A 19,841-nucleotide genomic window follows, 5' to 3' on the forward strand; every position below is an offset into this window, starting at 1 on the left:
CACAGATTTTCATTGCTGAAATCTTTTGGTATTTATTTATCGTATCTAATTTGTGGTTTATTTAGTCATTATAATGATTTGTTTTACATGTATTTCAGCAACAACCAGCACATCCAATTTACTCGAAGAACCAACAAGTGTTACACCAACATCTAGCATTTTTTTATCGAAGGAGATGTTAATGAAAGAGAACACCTCAGTAAGTTATTATTGTGTATTATTGTATTTATTTTATTGTAATAATTATTTTTTTATAGACTTCTGCAACTCAAATGTCACTGATGACATCAGCCAAGACAATTTAGTCGAAGAACCAATAAGTCTTACTCCAACATCCAGCGGTTTTTTTATCGGAGAAGAACTCAATGAAAGAGAACATTTCAGTAAGTTATCATTGTATATTATCCCTGAGGTATATTTATATACGAAGGTCCTTAACAATATAGGGTGTGGGGTATAGGGGGTAGGGTAGTAGTAGCTTGTAGTGAAATTCAGAGGGTTTAATGTCCATTTTGTAATCCTTTATACGTTTCTTCCCTGAATGACCAATCGTCACCAAATTTTGTACATAATTCTGTCAAAATTTGATACTTTGCGTAACGGGGTTTTCATTTGTTTTTATTACTGTTTTAGAAATTTAATTTGCATATTTGTTACCTAGCTGGTTGCCGAATCCTAGTTAGTGAATTCGCTTTTTTTGCTTAACCTTCCAACTGTCAGTGCATGCTCAGCAGTGTAAACAAAAAGAAAAAAAGTTTGGATCTTCCCTAGCAAGACAAGTTTTCTGCTATGGGAGTGGAGAGTATTAATTATTTGATTTGATTTGGTTTTTATGTTCGATTTCGATTTCGTCTTTATTCTTCTTTTTATTTTGTATTTTCCCACTTTTTTTTAAACCCCTTTTGTTTTATTATTACCTCTTTTTGTTTACTATTTTTTATCTTTATTTTAATAAATTTGGTTGTCCAAGTAAAATTTCTATGCCTCCTTTTTTAACAGTTAGTCATCAACCAAGAAGTTGAGGAACATTTTAAAAATGTTAGATTATATTCATTTTGAAGCTCTGGGTCATCTCTTCCTTCTTCCTCTGTCCTCTCCTCGGTCATCAAGATCGTCTTGCGGTCGTGAAGAGTTACCACCGATCTTCCACTTCCATTTACCTCCGAAAGCTTATTAAGAGGAATTTTTCAAAAATTACAAATTTAGATTTCCTTTCCGACTAGATTGAGATTCGAACCCCGAACCATACGAATGACAGCCTGGGTTGATGACCATTAGACAATCATTGTTATATTATTGGAAGGGAAAAAATGGGTATGATGATAGCTCGCTATCTATTAGCCAAGACTCATGTAATGCAACATGTGACCGCCTGATATAATTTGAAATTTTCCCAGTCTACGCCAGGACAATTAGAATTGTACGAGATTGTACGCTTCGATTTGAACTTGTGTTGACCGATGTATTAACAGCTGTTTTTAAAGGGGGGTGGGAAAAAAGGGGGAGTAACCGGCCGTCGCCTCCTCAGACCATTCATTGATAACAGAAGGTAGGGAGGGTGGGCGGGCAAATAAACAAACGGAACAACAAACAAATAAACAAACAAACAAAGGAAAGGGGGAGCAGCGCAACAATGACTCCGATCTCCTGCGTGGCTTGAATTTCTCACAGTGTCCATGAGATGGCTATCCGACTCTTAGAGTCTTAGTCTCCTCGACCACGATATCCCCGGCCTCTTCCTCGGAAAGCGTTGTTGTTTCCGGATGATCTGATTGAAAACGGAAAACCATTATGATGTTAATTCGGATCTACCTAAGACGGACCTCACGAACGATAGATTATTTGAACTGTAAGTGGTGGGAATGGGAGGGATCTTTACAGTTCAAATAGAAGCGTACAATCTCGTACAATTCTAATTGTCCTGGCGTAGACTGGGACAATTTCAAATTGTACATATCGTTTTACTAATCAATTTGAACTTTTGATCTTTAAAGCGACTAAAAATATATACTTACACAAACTTACGACCTTTCCGAATATAATATCCATATCAATTAACGGGACGCGGTTCTCCCCCGTACAATGCGTATAAATAAATGACGTGAACTTATAAGAACAGGAGCCAATTAAATACTTGTTTTTATCTGCTGATTCCATCCGGCTGAAGAACAATTCCGACCAGTGATGGGTCCGTCGTTACTTCACGATGATAAAACTTTCTGAAGGTGGACGCGGAGGCCCAGTGACCCACGCGCAAGACCGTATCAACTGAGATTCCAGCTGCGATTGTCTTCGAAGCCGCGGCCCCCCGTGTTGAGTTGGCCGAGAACATATTGATGTCTATGCCCGCCTCTCTCAAGACTTGTTTGATCCAGCCAGATATCGTTACGCTCTTGACCGGATTGTGCTGACCTACTGAGCTGATAAACAGCCAGCCCTCGTTATGAGGGCCCCTGAACACCTCTGTTTTCAAAATGTACGCTTGTAGGCACGCAACCGGGTCCAGCAGCTCGTCATCTAGTTTTTCTAATGAGAAGGACTGCAGCGATCCTGCTTTCTGAGCCTTGCGGGGTCTGTTGAGGGCGAAGGAGACTCTATTTTCTGCGAATATTATGGACTTTAAATTTACCGACGCCAGGTCCGACGCTCGAAACAAGGTGGCCAGGGACAAGAGTGTCGCTAATTTCGACTCCAGCGCACATAGAGAGAGGGCCGCATTTTCTTTTCTTTTGAGATGAGACAGCACTGTATCTACATCCCATACGGAGTCATACTTGGCTGCTGGAGGTTTTTTGTTATAAATGCCCTTCATTAATAATAAAATCTTTTGATGTTGGCCCACTGGGAAGCCTTCAACTTTTTCTAGTGTGGCGGACAGGGCGGATCTATACACATTGACCATACTGTATGATTTTGACCTGGATTGCTCCGCCAGAAAGAAAGTTACCGCGATCAAATCATTACACATGGGATCCGAACCCCTTCCCACACACCAATCTGCCCAAATTCCCCAGGCACTACCGTACGCGCTGGTTGTATTTGATCTGATGGCCCCCACGAAAAGCTCGACCACTTCTCCCGAAAAACCTTGCTTTCCGTACATCGCCCTGACAATTTCCAGGCGACTAGCCGGAAGCCCGGAACGCTGCATAACGGGTTCGTCTCCCCTTTGACCGATTTCAGCAGCCCTGGGCTCGGTCTCAAGACCCGAGGGGTGTCGCACGCCATGCTCAACAGCGTTGGGAACCACGGCTGAGCCGACCAAAGTGGGCAGATCAATAAAATCGACGCTTCCTCCCTCTGCGCTTTCGACAGGCAATCCCGAATGACTGCGAATGGCGGGAACGCATATGCCCCATTTAGATCCACCCAATTCAGAGAAAACGCATCCCATGCCCAGGCTCCGGGCTGTGGGTTCCAGGACACAAATTTTGGCAGCTGCGCGTTCCAGGGATTCGCAAACAGTTCGATCGAGACCTTCCAAACCCTCCAAAGAGCTTGAAATGTCCTCGGATCCAGTTGCCAGTCGCTCCAATCGATCCTCCTTCTCGACTCCCTGTCTGCGATAACGTTCAAAATTCCAGGTAAATACTGCGCCCTCAATGTAACATTTCGCTCCTCACACCAGCGCGCAACCTGGACGGCCAAACGTATCAACGATTCTGAATGTGTGCCCCCTTTCTTATTGATATACGCAACGGCCGTTGTGTTGTCAAGTCTGAGCTCGACAGTGCAGTTACTTTCAAATGCGGCGAACGACCTGAGCGCATTGAAGGCGCCCAACAACTCCGACTCATTGATGTGGCGTCCCGCCTCTTCCTGTGACCACGTCATACTGGTGCGGAGACCATTACACTCCGCCCCCCAACCCGAAAGCGACGCATCGGCACAAATTGACATGATGGGCTCTGACTCAAACATAGACTGGCCTTCACAGGTGGCCAGGTTTTTTGCCCACCACTCTAACTCTTCTTTTCGTCGTCGCTCGTCGTCGTCTCGATCGTGAAAGGACAATTTTTTCCTGCAGGTTCCCTTCATTCGCTCTTGCGCGTTCTATATAAAGAGCTTGCACCTCTCTGTAGTGAGCCTGTGCAAACGGCACAGCTGTTGCCACCCAGGTAAAACTGCCTAACAGACTCGCTAGCTCCCTCAGTGCCACTCTTGATTTTTTTGCCAATTCCGCACTCCTGGTTCCTATTGACTCGACCTTTTTTTCTGGCAAGTGGAACCGCATCAAAACTGAGTCCACCAACATGCCCAAAAATTCCATCAATTGGGCCGGAGTCTCTACAGACTTCTCCGAATTGATCACAAAGCCCAGAATTTGTAACAATTTTTTAATAAAATTTAGTTGCTCTACGATGACCATCCTACACTGATTCAGCAGGATGATGTCATCGAGATAAATGATCACCCTAAACCCGAGGCTCCTCAAGAAAGCTACAACTGGTCTTTAAAGCTTAGTGAATGCCCAAGGTGCAGAGGCCAGGCCAAAGCAAAGACAGGTAAACTGGAACACTTCCCCTTCCCATATAAACTGAAGGAACTCGTGGAAATCACGATGGACGGGGACTGTCAAATACGCGTATTTTAGGTCCAGCTTCACCATCCAATCCCCTTTCACGATCAAGTGCCTGAGCGAGGCCAGGTTCTCCATCTTAAAGTGTCTATACACCACAAATTGATTCAGACTTTTCAAATTAATTATTGGTCTAAATCCTCCCGACTGTTTCTTTATAATGAACATCTGGCAGACAAACCGGATCGTACTGGCCCTTACCACCGCTCCTTTTTGAATTAACGACCTGAGTTCGTCCCGCCCAATGTTCAACTGCTCTTCTCCCATTCGTGCGTTCGACGGAAAATTAAGCATCGTGGGAGGTGACTCGAACTCAAGTTCCAGCCCGTTCCTGACCACATTAAGAATCCAAGGATCGGCTGAAATAAGTCCCCAAGCTCTCCAAAAATGTCTAATTCTTCCACCAATAATACTTAAAGCTATTGGGGGAGGGGAGCTAGAAAGGGAATAAATTAAATCTATTGCGTACCTATTGTCGCTCCAATCCTGTTGGTTTTTATTCCACCGGCTAACCGATCCGGGCCCTTGGCGGCCCTGATCACCTACGCCGTTTCTGGTATCCCGAGATTCTGGTTGCCGAAACTGGGGCGCGTGCCGTTTATTACCGTTGTCATCTCGGATGTTACCGGCTCCGCCACTGCTGTGGTTGGTCTGCGTCTGCCGGCCTCGGTAACTGCTCTGCTGATCGTGGGAAGAGGGTAAGGAGACACGCTCTCTGACTGGCAGCTTGCCCTTTCTCTGCCCTCCTACGTCCAGGTCGACCAGCTCTCTGACGAAACGCCCACTTTTCGATAGCCTCTTCATGACGGAGCTCCCAAACAGATCTTTTCCTTCACTGACTTCAAAAATTTCACGGTCTTCTAAAAGCGGAATGATCGCAGGGCCCACTATTTCCAAGATGTTCCGACGGCGCAAGTCAGAAACGTCGAAATAGGATCTTCCGACTAACTCTGCCAGATGACGGACTGCTTTACCCGCATCTCCTTCCAACTCTTTGGACTCCAAAAAGGCGAGCACTGATAAAACTGGGAGCATGGATTGTTGCACTTTGTAAAGAGTCTTCTCAACTTCATTGACTCCCTTTCCGGTTGATGGCCCTAACAACTTTCGCAATTTCAAGTGCATCTCGAAATCGATTGACGGGACTTTAAAGTCCATGCTGTCTTCCACATCCAATCTGTATTTGGATTTCAGCTGCCCAACTCTCTTGTTGCTCGCTCCTCTTCTCAGTCTTTTCAGCATGCGCCTGCTTTGCTTGATGGAAGGCTTGAGTCTTTTCTTCCTACTACTCTGTGGGGCGTGCTGAACTTCTATGAAGGAGGCTAGTTGTAACAGGGCCTGTCCCACCGCTGGAATCGGTCTCTCCTGAGCCACTCCGTCTGCTGATGCTACTCCGTTTGCTGCTGCCACTCCGTTTGCTGCTGCCACGGCACCCGCCGGAGCTTCCATTCCGCCTGCATCACCATCTCTTCCTGAGGCTGGGACTTCTTCACCGGCTCCACCCAAAGTTGCACGAATAAGATTTGACAGTGCTACTGAGGCTGCGGCAGCATTCCCTGAACCACTCGCCTTCGGATTGCTGGGATTTTTTTGGATACGATCGGGGGACGTGTCCCTTTTACTGCCCTTCTTCCTACGTGATGCGACGTACGAGTTTGTGGACGAGGCGTCCGAGGTGTCTGTCGAAGACGACGAAGTTGAAGATTCACTAGAACTAGTAGAGCTTCCGATTCCCTACGCCTTTTATTCCCCATCTTGCAATCGAACTTTCACAAAATAATTGACTGGTAGAGAACTACCGAAAACTGCGACTGCTCCCCGTCAACAGCTAGAATGATCTGAGGAGGCGACGGCCGGTTACTCCCCCTTTTTTCCTACCCCCCTTTATAAACAGCTGTTAATACATCGGTCAACACAAGTTCAAATCGATTAGTAAATCGATATGTACAATTGTATTGTTACTATAGTAATAAGTGTTACTTTCACTTAATCTAAACATGAAGGGCGACGTGGGGTGGCGGGGCGAAGCCTCCGCCACATCTAATTCGCATCACTCATAATATTAACAGATTATTAGTCAATTAGTTAATGAGAATCAAATCATTTTTAGAGAATAAAGGGAAACAGAATTTTTCAAACATAATAGTAGGTATACTATTTACTTTCTACTATTTAACCTTGATTTTCTGTCTCTTTAACGTTCAAAAAATTCCCGAAGGACATTACCGAAGGAATCTTGTTGTATTCATTTTATTTTAAGAGGTTTTTTTACAGGCTTCTCCAACTCAAATGTCAATGACATCAGCCATAAGCAAATATCCATTCATTTGAAAGATATTGGTGTGCAAACTGACAAACACTTTAAAACGGGTGTACCAGTTCGAAGCAAGGCAGTTCAAACTAATAAATGGGACGCTAAGCATGGCTTACTAGCCAATGTAGCATGCTCACCTTTTGTTTCACCTTGGAAGGTTACGGTTACTCCCTACTAGCACACTTACATAAATAGAATGTAACATGTATGTACATGAATGGATGTGCGACATAGATTTCGTACGTTCTCTGGACATAACAGAAACATCCAATTTACCCCTCCGTTCGATGTGGGCTGCGTACGTTCTATGTATGTAGTAAGAAGAACTAAGATTATAGGGATAAATTGGCCATAAACGTACATCAATGTACATCGGATTCTTATATGAATGGGATGTACATTGAATCAAACGGTACATACCCTTTGTATCCAAAGGGTATGTACCGTTTTATGTACCAAGTATATACAGATTGGGATTCAAAAATAACGATTTGATTTTTAGGATATTCGGATGTAAATTGTATATACCCAGTGCATTTAATGTGTATCTATAAGTAACAAATAAAAACGCTTAAAAATTGCGGTTAACAAACTTTATTGATGAAGCACAGACATGTTAATTGTAAACACGTGACATTAATATGCGAGAACTTGACATGAATGGACGAATTTATGAAGTTTATCGAGTCTCACGCTACGCTCGTGGTGGGAATTTTTTGAAACTTACTTTTAATAAGACAAAATAATAGACTAAGTTTAAGTATGAATAACTAAAGAAAAAGTCCTATTAACACCATATTTCAACGATTGATTCTTATAAGCTAGGATGTTCTTTATTTTTTAATATCAATAGAAAAAATTTAGGTCCTATAGTTTATAAGTTATCGTCACTTAACTTAGGGACTATCGGGCATAAGAGACCGTGTTAAACCTTTTTGGCGGCACTGTAAAATTTTTAAAAATGTAACAACTTCTAAATTAAACAACTAGAATACCGTTCGACAGAAAACATTCATATATGGTGATATGATGTAGCTTATCACAAGGTATCATTTCATGATTTTTCTTAATTTTAAATATTTTAAATTCGGTATTAAATTAATAGTTAAATGAAATTTTTTATTTAAATTCAATATTTTTAATAGTAAATATAATTATTTCTTCGGAAGGTTTTGAACAAGTATTTATTACCTTGATAGTAATAAAGCTCATTAAAAAAATCGATTCTTGCAATTTGTTCTAGGTTAACATAGCCTTTTGGCATAACTTTACTCCACTAAAATGTATCAGAGCTCTCTACTAGAACAATGGCGACCAGTCAATGCTTTCAAACTTAGGAGACGCTTGCTTAAGACAGGAAGGCATTTATGGTTGCCAGACTTATAAAAGAAATTTGTTTTGAAAACTCGAAAACTTTGACAAAATTTTTCAATAAAAATTACAGATATTCAACATAAATATGAAATTACAATATTACTATTTTATTTTATTTATTTATTTTATTTTATTCAATTTCTATAGCGCACTTTACAAATACATGATCAAATGACGCTTTAGGTAGAGTCACTCAAGAAAATATGTACAATTTGGGTCATTCATAACATTTACTGAACAAATAGGATTTCAACAGAGTTTTAAAATTCTTCAGCTCCGTCATTTTCTTGATGTTATCCGGCAGGTCGTTCCACAGCCTCGGACCCATTCTTGAGAATGTGCGTGAGCCATAGAGCCCAGGTTTTCCTGGTGGGACAGCTAAATCACTAGAAAACGACGATCTGAGGGTTCGTGGTGGGTTGTAACGCTTAATCAGGGATGACAAATATGGAGGGGCACATCCATGCAGACACTTAAAGGCCAATACCAGACATTTAAAGCTGATGCGCTCGTTGACTTGCAGCCAACGCAGGGTTTTGAGATGGTTGGAAACAGGATCAAACCTCCTTGCTCCGACAATCAATCTGGCAGCAGCGTTTTGGACTCTCTGCAGTCTCAGGATCTGTTCCTTAGGAAGACCAGCGAACAGCGAGTTGGCGTAGTCCAGTCGGGATAGAACCATGGCTTGAACCAAGGTTTTCGCCGCATGTGGTGACAGGTATTTCCTGATTTTTCCCAGTGTGCGAATGTGAAAAAATGCTGACTTGCACACGCTGTTGATATGCGGGATCATGGTCAAATTGCTGTCGAAGATCACTCAAAGATTTTTCACCACTAGAGAAGGTTGAACCAAGTCATCTCCAACCTGAAGAGGTAGTTTTTCAATCAGCTTGGATCGGTTCGGAGTCGATGTGTAGAGAAGTTAGCTCTTACACACGTTAAGCTTCACCCGATTTGCAGTAAACCAAGTTTCCGAGCGCGCTGCAGAACTTGCCATCATGCTTAGGGCCGATAGCTGTTGAGATGGAGTGGGCAGGAGTCGAAAACCAATCCGGAGCTGAGTGTCATCAGAGAACTGACCCATCTTCAGAACATTTAGACCACCGTTGTAAAGATTGGTACCATCTAGCACCGACGAAAGAGGATTCGCGTAAGCGAGGTAAAGAAGCGGGCCAAGTACAGAGCCCTGTAGGACCCCCGAAGTTAGAGTGACGCTTTCAGATGGCAGAGCATTCACAACAACAGACTGAGAACGGCCGTCAAGATAGGAGGAAAACCAATCCAGGGCAACTCCCGATACGCCACAGTGAGATAATTACTAGTTTTAAAAGAATTTTATAAACATGATTTTACAAGGAGAGAATTATAATGTAAATGTAAATAAACCACACTAACGTCATGCAACGCCGTTGAAACTTGAAAGAGACTTAGAGATTTTTTCAATTTTTTATATGCTGGCATCATCCAACTATGAATTAGTCTAGTATGATCCAGACTACATACTGGTGTTTGTACACTAAATATTCGTTCCCTGTCCTTTACAGGATTACAAGAGCTATTTTCATGTCGGAGTTGGTACGTAGAATGAATGCTACAACCCATATCCAAATAATATAACGAGGATATGCAAAAATGAATCAACCGGGTCATCGAATCATAATCCGATTTCGTACATAACGAGAATGTACTATAGTAATACCATCGGATTCATTGTTTTATAATCCATGTTTGTATGTATCTATCACGTGGATTGTTGGATGAAAAATAAAGGTAAAAACTATATCCGTCCTTTTACATTCATTGGACGTACTACGAATGTACAAAGTAGAACGTCCGTTATTTATTTTTTTTTCCTTCAATTTCATACATAACTGTTACATACAGTGGCCATCCCACACGGATGAGTATGGAAAACGGATGAAAGTACATTCATATGATGTAATTGGGGTCCTCTGTGTTAGTAGGGCTGATTCTAAAGCTTCCCCTGCAAACACAGTTCGTCCATCATCGGTGTCATCAGGTGTACAGTATCCTACAAAAAAATCCGAACAGCAATTTTTTTGTTTTAAGCCACCTATCCATATATCGGGAAACTGTGTATGGCTTTTTTACATAAATTAAGGAGGATAGGAACAAAGCGAAAGGTGGGAATAAATTAATGTCTGGAATAGCCTTAGGCTCGTTGTAAATTTTTTGACAAGTGACGAGAAAACCTAAAAGCTGCGGGAATAATTCGTTGTTCATTTTTTCGCGCCATAACAATTCCAGAAAGCCTGTCTGATTTTGTTCATATTTTTTTGGGGGTCGGGATGGAGACATGGCCATGGGCTAATTGAGCCTATAACTCCTTTTTTTCATTCTTCCCAGTTCCCACCATTCGCTTTGTTCCTTGCCTCCCGGATTTAGGTCTAAAGCCAAACAGTTTCCCGAAATATGGATAGGTGGCTCAAAACAAAAAAATCGTCAAAAATAAACTATTAATTACAAGTATAGGAACATTTATTAAGTCAACTAATAATTTTTTGTGCTTTTTTTACTGCTGATGTAAAAAAATTTACACAGCCGACATAGGAAACCTCGAAGATTCCCGTCCTCTAGATTAAGTAGTCCATGGATTTTCCCCAACTTGGTCTCCGTCACCTAGGCCATGGTGTATTAGTATGGTGGGGGAACTTCGGCTATCTCGGCTGAAGCCAGTGGTCACCTATGATCAGCGCTGCCTGGTGGACAATTTTGAGAATTGAACCAATGACATGCCAAAGAATTGAACCAAGAATAGGTGACCAGCCCTGCAATTGGCTTGCCTTTGTCACTAAGCTCCGCCTCTTGTCCGGAAACTGGCTTCATTCGAGGTAGCCGACTCCAACAAAAGTTCCCCCACCATACTAATACACCATGCCTAGGCCAACCCTTTGGCTCTGAGAACTAGGTAAAAGGGTTAGCCTAGGACAACCCTTTTACAAGCCTGCTTTTACATGGGATCACGGAATACAACCGTCTTTTGTTTTCCCGTAGAGACTTTTAAGGTGCACTTTCGTCGTCTGATTTGACAGATCCAGTTTTTATTGTTTTACATTTTTTAAACGATGACGTCTTACGAAAGAGTTGCAGAAACTCTGCAGGCATTAGTTACGCCTGCAACTTTCGAAGGGATTGTTACGCAGCTCGAAGAAAACAATAAGAGAAGCAACGTACAACAACTTTAATTGATCAACGAGTAAGAATCAATAAACCAGGGAAAATCTAGTGCTTTACGATACAACCTGAGCTGGCCTCAGGAGGGAGAGTGGATGCTATCAAGAATAAAGCTCAAAAGAAGTATCTTAATATGGTAAGAAGTGTTGCATTTGTTCAACTATATTCCATTTTTACACAAGCTGCATGTAACCTGGTGTTTTCTTACATGTTTATAGACCTTGGAACGGAAGACCCATAATCCTAAGAAGTCAGATGGTGGAAATCGTGGCAATCAGACTAAGCGATTATATAGTCTTCATGACAAGCATGAGGCCAAGTTAGTCTTCATGACAAGCATATGCAGCTTGCCATTCTTTTGTCTTTGATTTGTGTGAAAACACCAAACAGTTCTCGTGCAGTGTCAAAGGGTGCTTTATGATGAAGGTGCTGAAATCCCGGGTAGCTAAATTCAGTGGTAATCCATAGACTAAATGTTAAGTTTCATATGTTTATTTCAACTTAAATTATATTTGTGTAGATAGCAGCAAAGTGCGCTTGGTTCACCATCATAAAATCATCCAAAAGAAGGCGCGTATTTTATTTATATCTTGTCTCTCTTTCTATTTACAGTTCCTTTGATCTAGTACTATGCGGTCATTGATGCACAGATGTTAAGGCTGCGATATAAGGAAGCAATTCTTCAAAACCAGAACGAGATGGCCATGCTTATCCGCCCGCTGAATCTCCGTTCGCACAAGTGACGCTTTCACGGATGGGTTTACGGAAAAGGAAGAAGATCTATTGGACGAATTAGGGTCGGGCGTAGAGGAGTTTGAAGACGAAGGAGACTTCCTTCGGTTGTGCCAAAGAAGACTGCGATTCGAACGCCTTAGACGAGCTTACGTGTAATGCTAGTCCATCAACAAATTACTATTATCTTCTTTTGCAAGTCTGTATTGCATGAACGAATGTATGGCATACACATATTAAACTGATCTCTCTAGTATGTTTACTTCAAGTTGCTCGAAGGAAGGTTTTGGAGTGCCGATAATGGCCGACTCGTCGGATGCCTAATGGGGCAGTCTTTTTTCGTTCCCACGTGGTTTTGAGCCTAATTCTGGGTTAATCAAATGTGGCAAACCGATAAAATCATCCTATACTATAAAAGAATAAGCCTCTTGGGCGGAGCTAAATAGTTTGTGCTCACGCGCTGATTGGCTCCCAAAGTTTCTACGTGTTTTGGGTTCTTTACCCTCAAGGGAAAATCCTCGAGTTGCAAGAGGGGAGGCTGAGTCGCTGAAGGGGGGATCTAGCTAGGGTAGAAAATGTGGCGAAAGGAACACGGAAATTCGTTTGTTTTTTTTACCTACGATAGCTGTTAAGCAAAAATGACGTTTGTAAAAAATGAACTTCATATTTAACACAAAGGGAAATGTGTTCACCAAATAATAAAGACTAAAATCGGCTTACTAACATATAAATAACGAAACGGCAGTATGTAAATTTCACTCACCACGGTTTGAGCTACGGCAAAGTACATAAAGGGTGGCAGAAAGCCAGAAACTCAATGAAATATGAATTTACCGTTTCTCACAAGGAAAATTGTTGTGATCGGAATTTATTTCAAAGTTTTTTATGGAACATAGAATTAAAAGGGAGAATAGGTACATTTCAAGGAGAAAGAAGTTCGCTTAAATATAATAAAGCGGGTCTTCATTGTCGGGGTCTAACTAACACTACGGCTACTATATCTACTATTTCGCGAAAAATTTTGTTCCTATAATTAATAATAAACAACCCTAGAAAATTAATAATAAAAAACCCTAGAATTAACGGATAATAAAAATTAAATTCAGAAGAAAACGAAAATTTGCTTCACGGTCTAATATAATGAAATTGACTCAATTGCTACTAGGAAAAACGTTAGTGACCGGTAACAAATCAAAAGGCAGCAATTCCAGTGTTAAAATTAATAATAAAACCCCGAAAAATAACGTATAAGAAAAAAAATACAGAAGAAAACGAATTAGATGGTCAAACACAATGCAATTGAATCAATTGCAACTCGGAAAAACGTGAGTGACGGGTAACTAATCAAAAGACAATAATACCCCTCTTAAATTAAACTGTTTGATTACGCACGAAAACAGACAAAAATTTCGGGGAAAAGACGAATGGCTTTAACACTAATATTAAGCGAGGAGCAGACAGAATATCAGGCGGAATATCAGGCGACGAATCGACGGGCAGGCAACGAATATTGGGTAATAAATAAACTACGGACAAGAAATGAACAGGCTAATCAAGATATCACGCAATTCAAATAAATTGCAAATAAAAAAGTCTCTACAACTTAAAACGAAAAAAAAAGAAAAAAAGTGATAAAAAAACGAAAATAGTCTAGCAAGAAGAAAATTAACTGGCAACAAGGCGACAATGAGTTTGACTGGCAAGATGTCAACAGAGGGAAAAATTTAAATCACTCTGAATCAAAATAAAACATCAATCAAATCAATTGCAAATAAAAAATCTCCGCCACTCCAATGAATAAATGAAAAAAAGTGACCAATAAACGAAAAAGGTCTGGCAAGAAGAAAATTAACAAGGCAACAAATGAGATTGACGGGCAAGATGTCAACGGGGGAGCAAAATATTAAAAAAATGGCGAAGCAAGCACGGAAATTTGTAAATTTTTTAAATTTACCACAACTGTGAAGTGAAAACGACATTTTGTAAAAAATGAACTTCATGGTTAAAACCAAGAGGAATATGTTCATGAAATAATAAATACGGAATCGGCCAACTAACTTATAATTAACCAAACGGCAATGTGTGAATTTCACTCATGTTGATTTCAGCTGGCAAAGTATATAAAGGGTCATGGTTATATTATTAATAACATTTTTTTTCTAATAAAATTGGCTTTTTGGGGCGGAGAAATAGGTCCACTTTTAATGTTTATAAAAAGTAGTCCTTTTTCGTAGGGTTCTATTTGCCTATCCCCCGTTTATAGCAAAAAGAAATTTAACTGGCAAAAGGAGAATGACAAGGAGACGATTCACTGGCAAGATGTAAATTGGGTGGGAAGTAATTCAATCAAAATGAAAAAAATTCAGCAACTCCAAAATTGCAACATCGACCACTCTGTAAAAAAAACTAACTGCCACTAACTATGCCGATACAACCGGAACGGATGTAGCGAGGATACCTCCAGAGCGTGACTCGAGCCCGCTGGGGTGCCCCTCTGGAACCCCCAGCCCCGCGGCCGCGAGAGGAGTGCTGGAGATCCTCGCGGCTAAAGAGTGGAGCCCGCGCCAAAAGTTGCAACATCGACCACTCCATAAATAAAATCAAATAACTGCCACTAACTTTGGTATTTACCACCGTGAAAATCGGTAAAAGGTGAGGTTAGGATAAGTTATGGGTTTATTTTCGAAGTAAAGTCGAACGATGGGAAAAGTAGAAGTCCAAATCGCTTATGAAAAACACGAATCCACGTTGCCTTGGAAAATCATTAACGTACCAAATTCTTATGTTTCCGTTACGTTAGCTTACAACTGGCACAAGATTACTAGTTTATCAATATGTGAACTACATCTCGCCTGAAATTTAATTAATTCCCGTCAGGGGAATCTGCCGAAAATGAGGCTCAAAGATGATTGCGTTACGGAAAAAGAAAAACTGAAATAGCGGGAGTTCGCCTTGAGCTTTCACGGCAGTTGGACGCGCGTTAAGTCTCTCCTTCTGTTTTTTCCTTTTGTGGGCGTTTCATACCTCTCCTCCTAGGACTATTTTCGCCTCCAGCTACTTTCTCGGACCACGCCGTCTCTCGTACGTAAGTCCGCCCAACCTCATTGTCCATCTTTATCTAAAATCGCTCTTGAACCGCGTGGCTCTCGTTTGTCTAGTAATTTTCAAGATGTACAATCGTAGACGTAGTATCTCAGAGATGAGCGAAGGAGATGATGAGGATTCGCCTAGTCGCCCATTAAAAGTATTAGTCGACCATGCTAATCCCGTGCAGCCATCACTTTGCATAAGCAGCCTTAGTAAAATTGCCCCAGTAGTTGTTTCCGCGATTGATAAACCCGGGTTCTTCCTGTCTCTCAAATTTGCTGACACTAAATCCTTTGTTGATGATCTTGCACGCTTAGTCAAGCCCGTCAAGAATGTCGAAGTCGCGTCAGGGGGAGACATTTTTGTCTTCCCGTTCGATTTGGAACAAAAACAGGCTATTTTGAAGTTAAACTGCATTAACAACCTTGAGGTCTCTTGTAAACTAACCAAATCTGAATCTGAATTTAGAGGAGTTATAGTTGGAGTCCCTGTGTCGGAATTGGATAGCGAGGCTTTGTTAGATCTCTTGAAAGACCAACGCGTCACCCACGTGAATCGGGTTAACAAATTCGTTGATGGGGTTCAGTCTCCATCCACTGTTGTCGTGCTCACCTTTTCGCAACCGTTTCCTTACAGAGTAAGATTGTGCTATAGAAGCTTTGTGGTTCGTGCATACTCTCCCAAGCCCATGCAATGTTCAAAATGCCACCGCATTGGGCACACCGCCACGCATTGTAATTTTCCCGCTAGATGTCCCAGCTGCGGTGGCAGTCAACCACCGGCCGCCAACTGTGAAAGCAAGGCCAAGTGTTTAAATTGTCAGAAAGATCTCCATCTAACGGGAAGCCCTGCGTACATTTCACATTTGAATGCGCTCAAGTTTGCCAGGGCTAACAATGTCTCGATGTTCGAAGCTAAACAGCGTTTATCCACCCTCCGTAGTTCCACACAAACGCCTCCTTCTGCCTCAGGCCCAGCCGCGCCCTAGGCGATCGAACTCGCCCAACAGAAAGAAATTGATAGTCTCCATTTAAAAGTCAAACTGTTGGACTAGTGCGAGAAAGGGGAGAAGAGGGAGAATGGGACGAGTGGGAGGGAGGAGGGCGTCCTCCCATTCTCCCTCTTCTCCCCTTTCTCGCACTAAGAAACTGCCCGGCCATGCTGCGTTGCCAGATAAAACGGCTAAAGAAAACAGATCCCAAAGAGCCCTATACCATGGGAAACTATTTTGAAACGGAATTGATTGTTGTGTGTCATTGTTTTTTGCGTGAAAAATTTTTTAATCGTGATATTTGGTCGTTACCAAACCTAGGCTTCATATACCCTTCCGTCCCTTCCCCCACACACAGATGATCACGAAAAATGATGTTGTTGGTTGTTGAAAGTTGGACTTGAACCTCTTTCCTTTATGTCACATAGCCAGAACTATAGCCATTATACCGACAGCAGTTTCCCTCAAGCAACCTTTTCATAAGTGCAATGTCCTCCGGCGGTAAATTTGGTTTTCACGCATAGCCTCCGGCGGTTTGCACGACAGAGGTTCACGCAAGGCCTCCGGCGGTATATTTGCAGGATAGAGAAATCCCGTACACACATTTTACATGACCTTGACATGGCAAGTCTCTGTAAAAATCAAAACGAGGGAAGCTATTGTGGAAAGTGGAATTTAGACCTAAGGTGGAAAAGTTGTAGTCACAACCGCCAGATGTCACCAGTCGTTAAGCAATTATTTTAGCAGTTTTTCATTTTTTACGGGAGTACTAATTAAGTAAATGTATTTTTTTTTCTGGTCGCACCGCATATTTTTAGTCTAATTGTTAAGACGAAAAAGTCCGAAATCTGTCGTAAAACGCCCGAGTTATGGAGTTTTACAGACAGACAGACAGACAAAGTGACATGGTTTTATTTTGCCCTTCAGGCTCGCAAAAAAACGAGCAAGCGCTTAAATAACGCTACTTAATGCGCGTCGCTCTAAATTATTATTATTATTTTATTTTATGCGAAGAAAAACTACTGCGGCTGACTGCAGCGAATGGTCAGACGAGTAACGCGAGCCCGTCCGTTTTTTCAGTGCTTGTCGCTGGTCCGTCCGCTATTTAGCGCTGTCGCCCGTCCGCTGTTTTCGGCGGCTCATTAATATAAGCGAAAAATAATCCATTCAAATGTTTTGCGCTAGATCTAGCGCTTTCTAAGCGCGCGTGGCACTAGCGATTTGTTTGCGATAAACTTGCACACGATGCGCTAAATATATATTTAGCGCAATTTATTTCATTGTATTATTTACGAAACGTGCAAGCGCTTCGTTAATTTAAATAAACGGTTGTGACAGGGAAAACGACTGCGGCGACTGGACAAGTAGCGGACACGCGTCCATAATTTTCGCGCTTGCCTCGAGTCCGTTTATAACTTACGAAAAACGCAAGCTTTAAAATGAATGTTTAGCGCTTCTTGCGCGATTTGAGCGTATTATTTTATCATATATTTAAAAAAGCGCAAGCGCTTAGATAACGCTACTTAACGCGAATTGTTTACCGGGGAGAGGGGATATAAATTTACCGGGGAGAAGAAGTAGAATGGGAGGACGCCCTCCTCCCTCCCACTCGTCCCATTCTCCCTCTTCTCCCCTTTCTCGCACTAAGAAACTGCCCGGCCATGCTGCGTTGCCAGATAAAACGGCTAAAGAAAACAGATCCCAAAGAGCCCCATACAAGAACTAATGTAGTGGTTATAGATCTTATTGCAATTCAAAAGTACGCGACATAGCCAAATGTCGTGCGCAGCTTACGCCAATGCGCACCACTGTGGCCTATAGCCGAACTAGAAATTGTTTTATGCTTGACTAATCCTATACTCTTGACTACTTTTGAATTGCAATAAGATCTATAGCGCTGATTGATGATGAAGAGGATCATGGTTCACATCCCATTAAAGTATACCTTTATTAAGGATAAATATTGTTTTGACCTATGTTTTTGTAGCCATGACTCAGACAAGTCAAAATTTCGTGAAAATCATAATTCTTTATATAACACTTTTTACCAGTTTTAATCTTACATCTTTATTTATATAATTGTTTTCTGATTTATATATAAATATTTTGAAAATATTTGTATTATGAAAAAGTGCCGGTTTTGGGTTCCCATAAAGAACCGTACACCGAACGAACGAATCGAAACAACAAGGTAATTCTTCTGAAAATGCTTTGTCTGAATTTTTTAAATTTCTTTTTTGGCATTAAAAAAATCAACAATAAAGATTGCTTTACTAAAAAAGAAATAAGTTGTGTTATTCTTTATTAAATAAAACTTAAATTACAAAAAAACAAAGATTTTCCTTGTTTAACCACATTATTTTTTCTACTTCGGTACTATTTTGAGTTAATTTAGATTTTTTTAAATTAAATGCGAATCTTCATAAGGAATTGCATTTAATTAAAAAATTCTTAGTTAGTAAAAATTTGCATAATCCCCAAAATTACATGGTAATAGCGCTTTCGTAAAAATAGATAAAATCTTAAGACGTTGCTTTGTCTGAAGTATTTTTTAAATGAAAGATTCTTGGATTTGAAGTAAACTTGATAATTGCTTTACGCTAAGGTTTAAGTTTTTTAAAAAATGCTAAGTTAAAAATAAAAAAAATTCTCAAAATGTGCAACCCTCAACATATGCTCTGCGACTTAAGATAAGGCTGTGTCTGAAATTTTTTATGTCACCCATACCATTAAAACAGAAAATTTTTTAGAAAATTATGAAAGGGAATATAAACGTTTGGACGTTTATGCTGTGAATTGAAAAGGGATAAAATAAATGTATAACAAATATAAGGAGGCAATGTAATAAAAATAAGGAAAACTTAAGACATGTCTTTGTCTGAAATTTTTTATGTCACCCATACCATTAAAACAGAAATTTTTTAGAAAATTATGAAAGGGAATATAAACGTTTGGACGTTTATGCTGTGAATTGAAAAGGGATAAAATAAATGTATAACAAATATGAGGAGGCAATGTAATAAAAATCAGGAAAACTTAAGACATGTCTTTGTCTGTTACATGAAAAAGTTTCAGACAAAGACTTGTCTTAAGTCGGAGAGGACATGTTGCCCAGATGCCCCAATTGTGACAAAGGGAAGTTCGGCGCAAACGGAGGAATGGGCGGCGGAGCTAAATCCAAAATGGCTCACATCACCATCGGAAATGTCCAGGGTACTCATCGACGGCGCTGTTCTCCGACCATATTGTTGGACGTGATTTGTGACAATGGCAGTGTCGGTGCTCAAATCAGTGACGTTATTCCCGATCCAGGCGCTGAGGTCAGTGTCGGTGGCCGTGATGTTATGGCATCTTTAGGCCTATCTGAAAAGGATCTGGCGGCTTCGTCTTTTGACTTAGTGATGGCCGACAGATCCTCTCCGTTGTTATCCATTGGACAGCGCGACATTCACGTCCGGTATGGAGATCGGAGCGCTCATATCACGATTGTGTTCTGCCCGGAGATTCGCGGCATGCTCTTATGCCGGTTGGATTGCGTTGAATTAAATATTCTGCATCGACAATACCCG

General features: G+C 41.1%; 1 protein-coding gene and 1 long non-coding RNA gene across 2 annotated transcripts; both read left to right on the forward strand.

Annotated features, from left to right (window-relative positions):
* The first annotated feature begins 11,730 nt into the window (after positions 1-11,730).
* On the forward strand, positions 11,731-12,039 carry LOC124352580. Its single transcript, XR_006921503.1, has 3 exons — positions 11,731-11,781; positions 11,853-11,919; positions 11,983-12,039. It is a non-coding gene; the product is annotated as an uncharacterized LOC124352580 (long non-coding RNA).
* Positions 12,040-15,393: 3,354 nt separating this feature from the next.
* LOC124311888 lies at positions 15,394-16,269 on the forward strand. The gene has a single exon (XM_046776257.1). It carries the CDS (start codon positions 15,394-15,396, stop codon positions 16,267-16,269), a length of 876 nt encoding a protein of 291 aa, XP_046632213.1.
* The last annotated feature ends 3,572 nt before the right edge of the window (positions 16,270-19,841 follow it).

Source organism: Daphnia pulicaria, chromosome 8 (assembly GCF_021234035.1).
Source record: "Daphnia pulicaria isolate SC F1-1A chromosome 8, SC_F0-13Bv2, whole genome shotgun sequence".
Classification (NCBI taxonomy): domain Eukaryota; kingdom Metazoa; phylum Arthropoda; class Branchiopoda; order Diplostraca; family Daphniidae; genus Daphnia; species Daphnia pulicaria.

Coding starts and splice junctions, on each gene's coding strand:
- LOC124311888 (XM_046776257.1), top strand. CDS start 15,394: ATGAGCGAAGGAGATGATGAGGATTCGCCTAGTCGCCCATTAAAAGTA.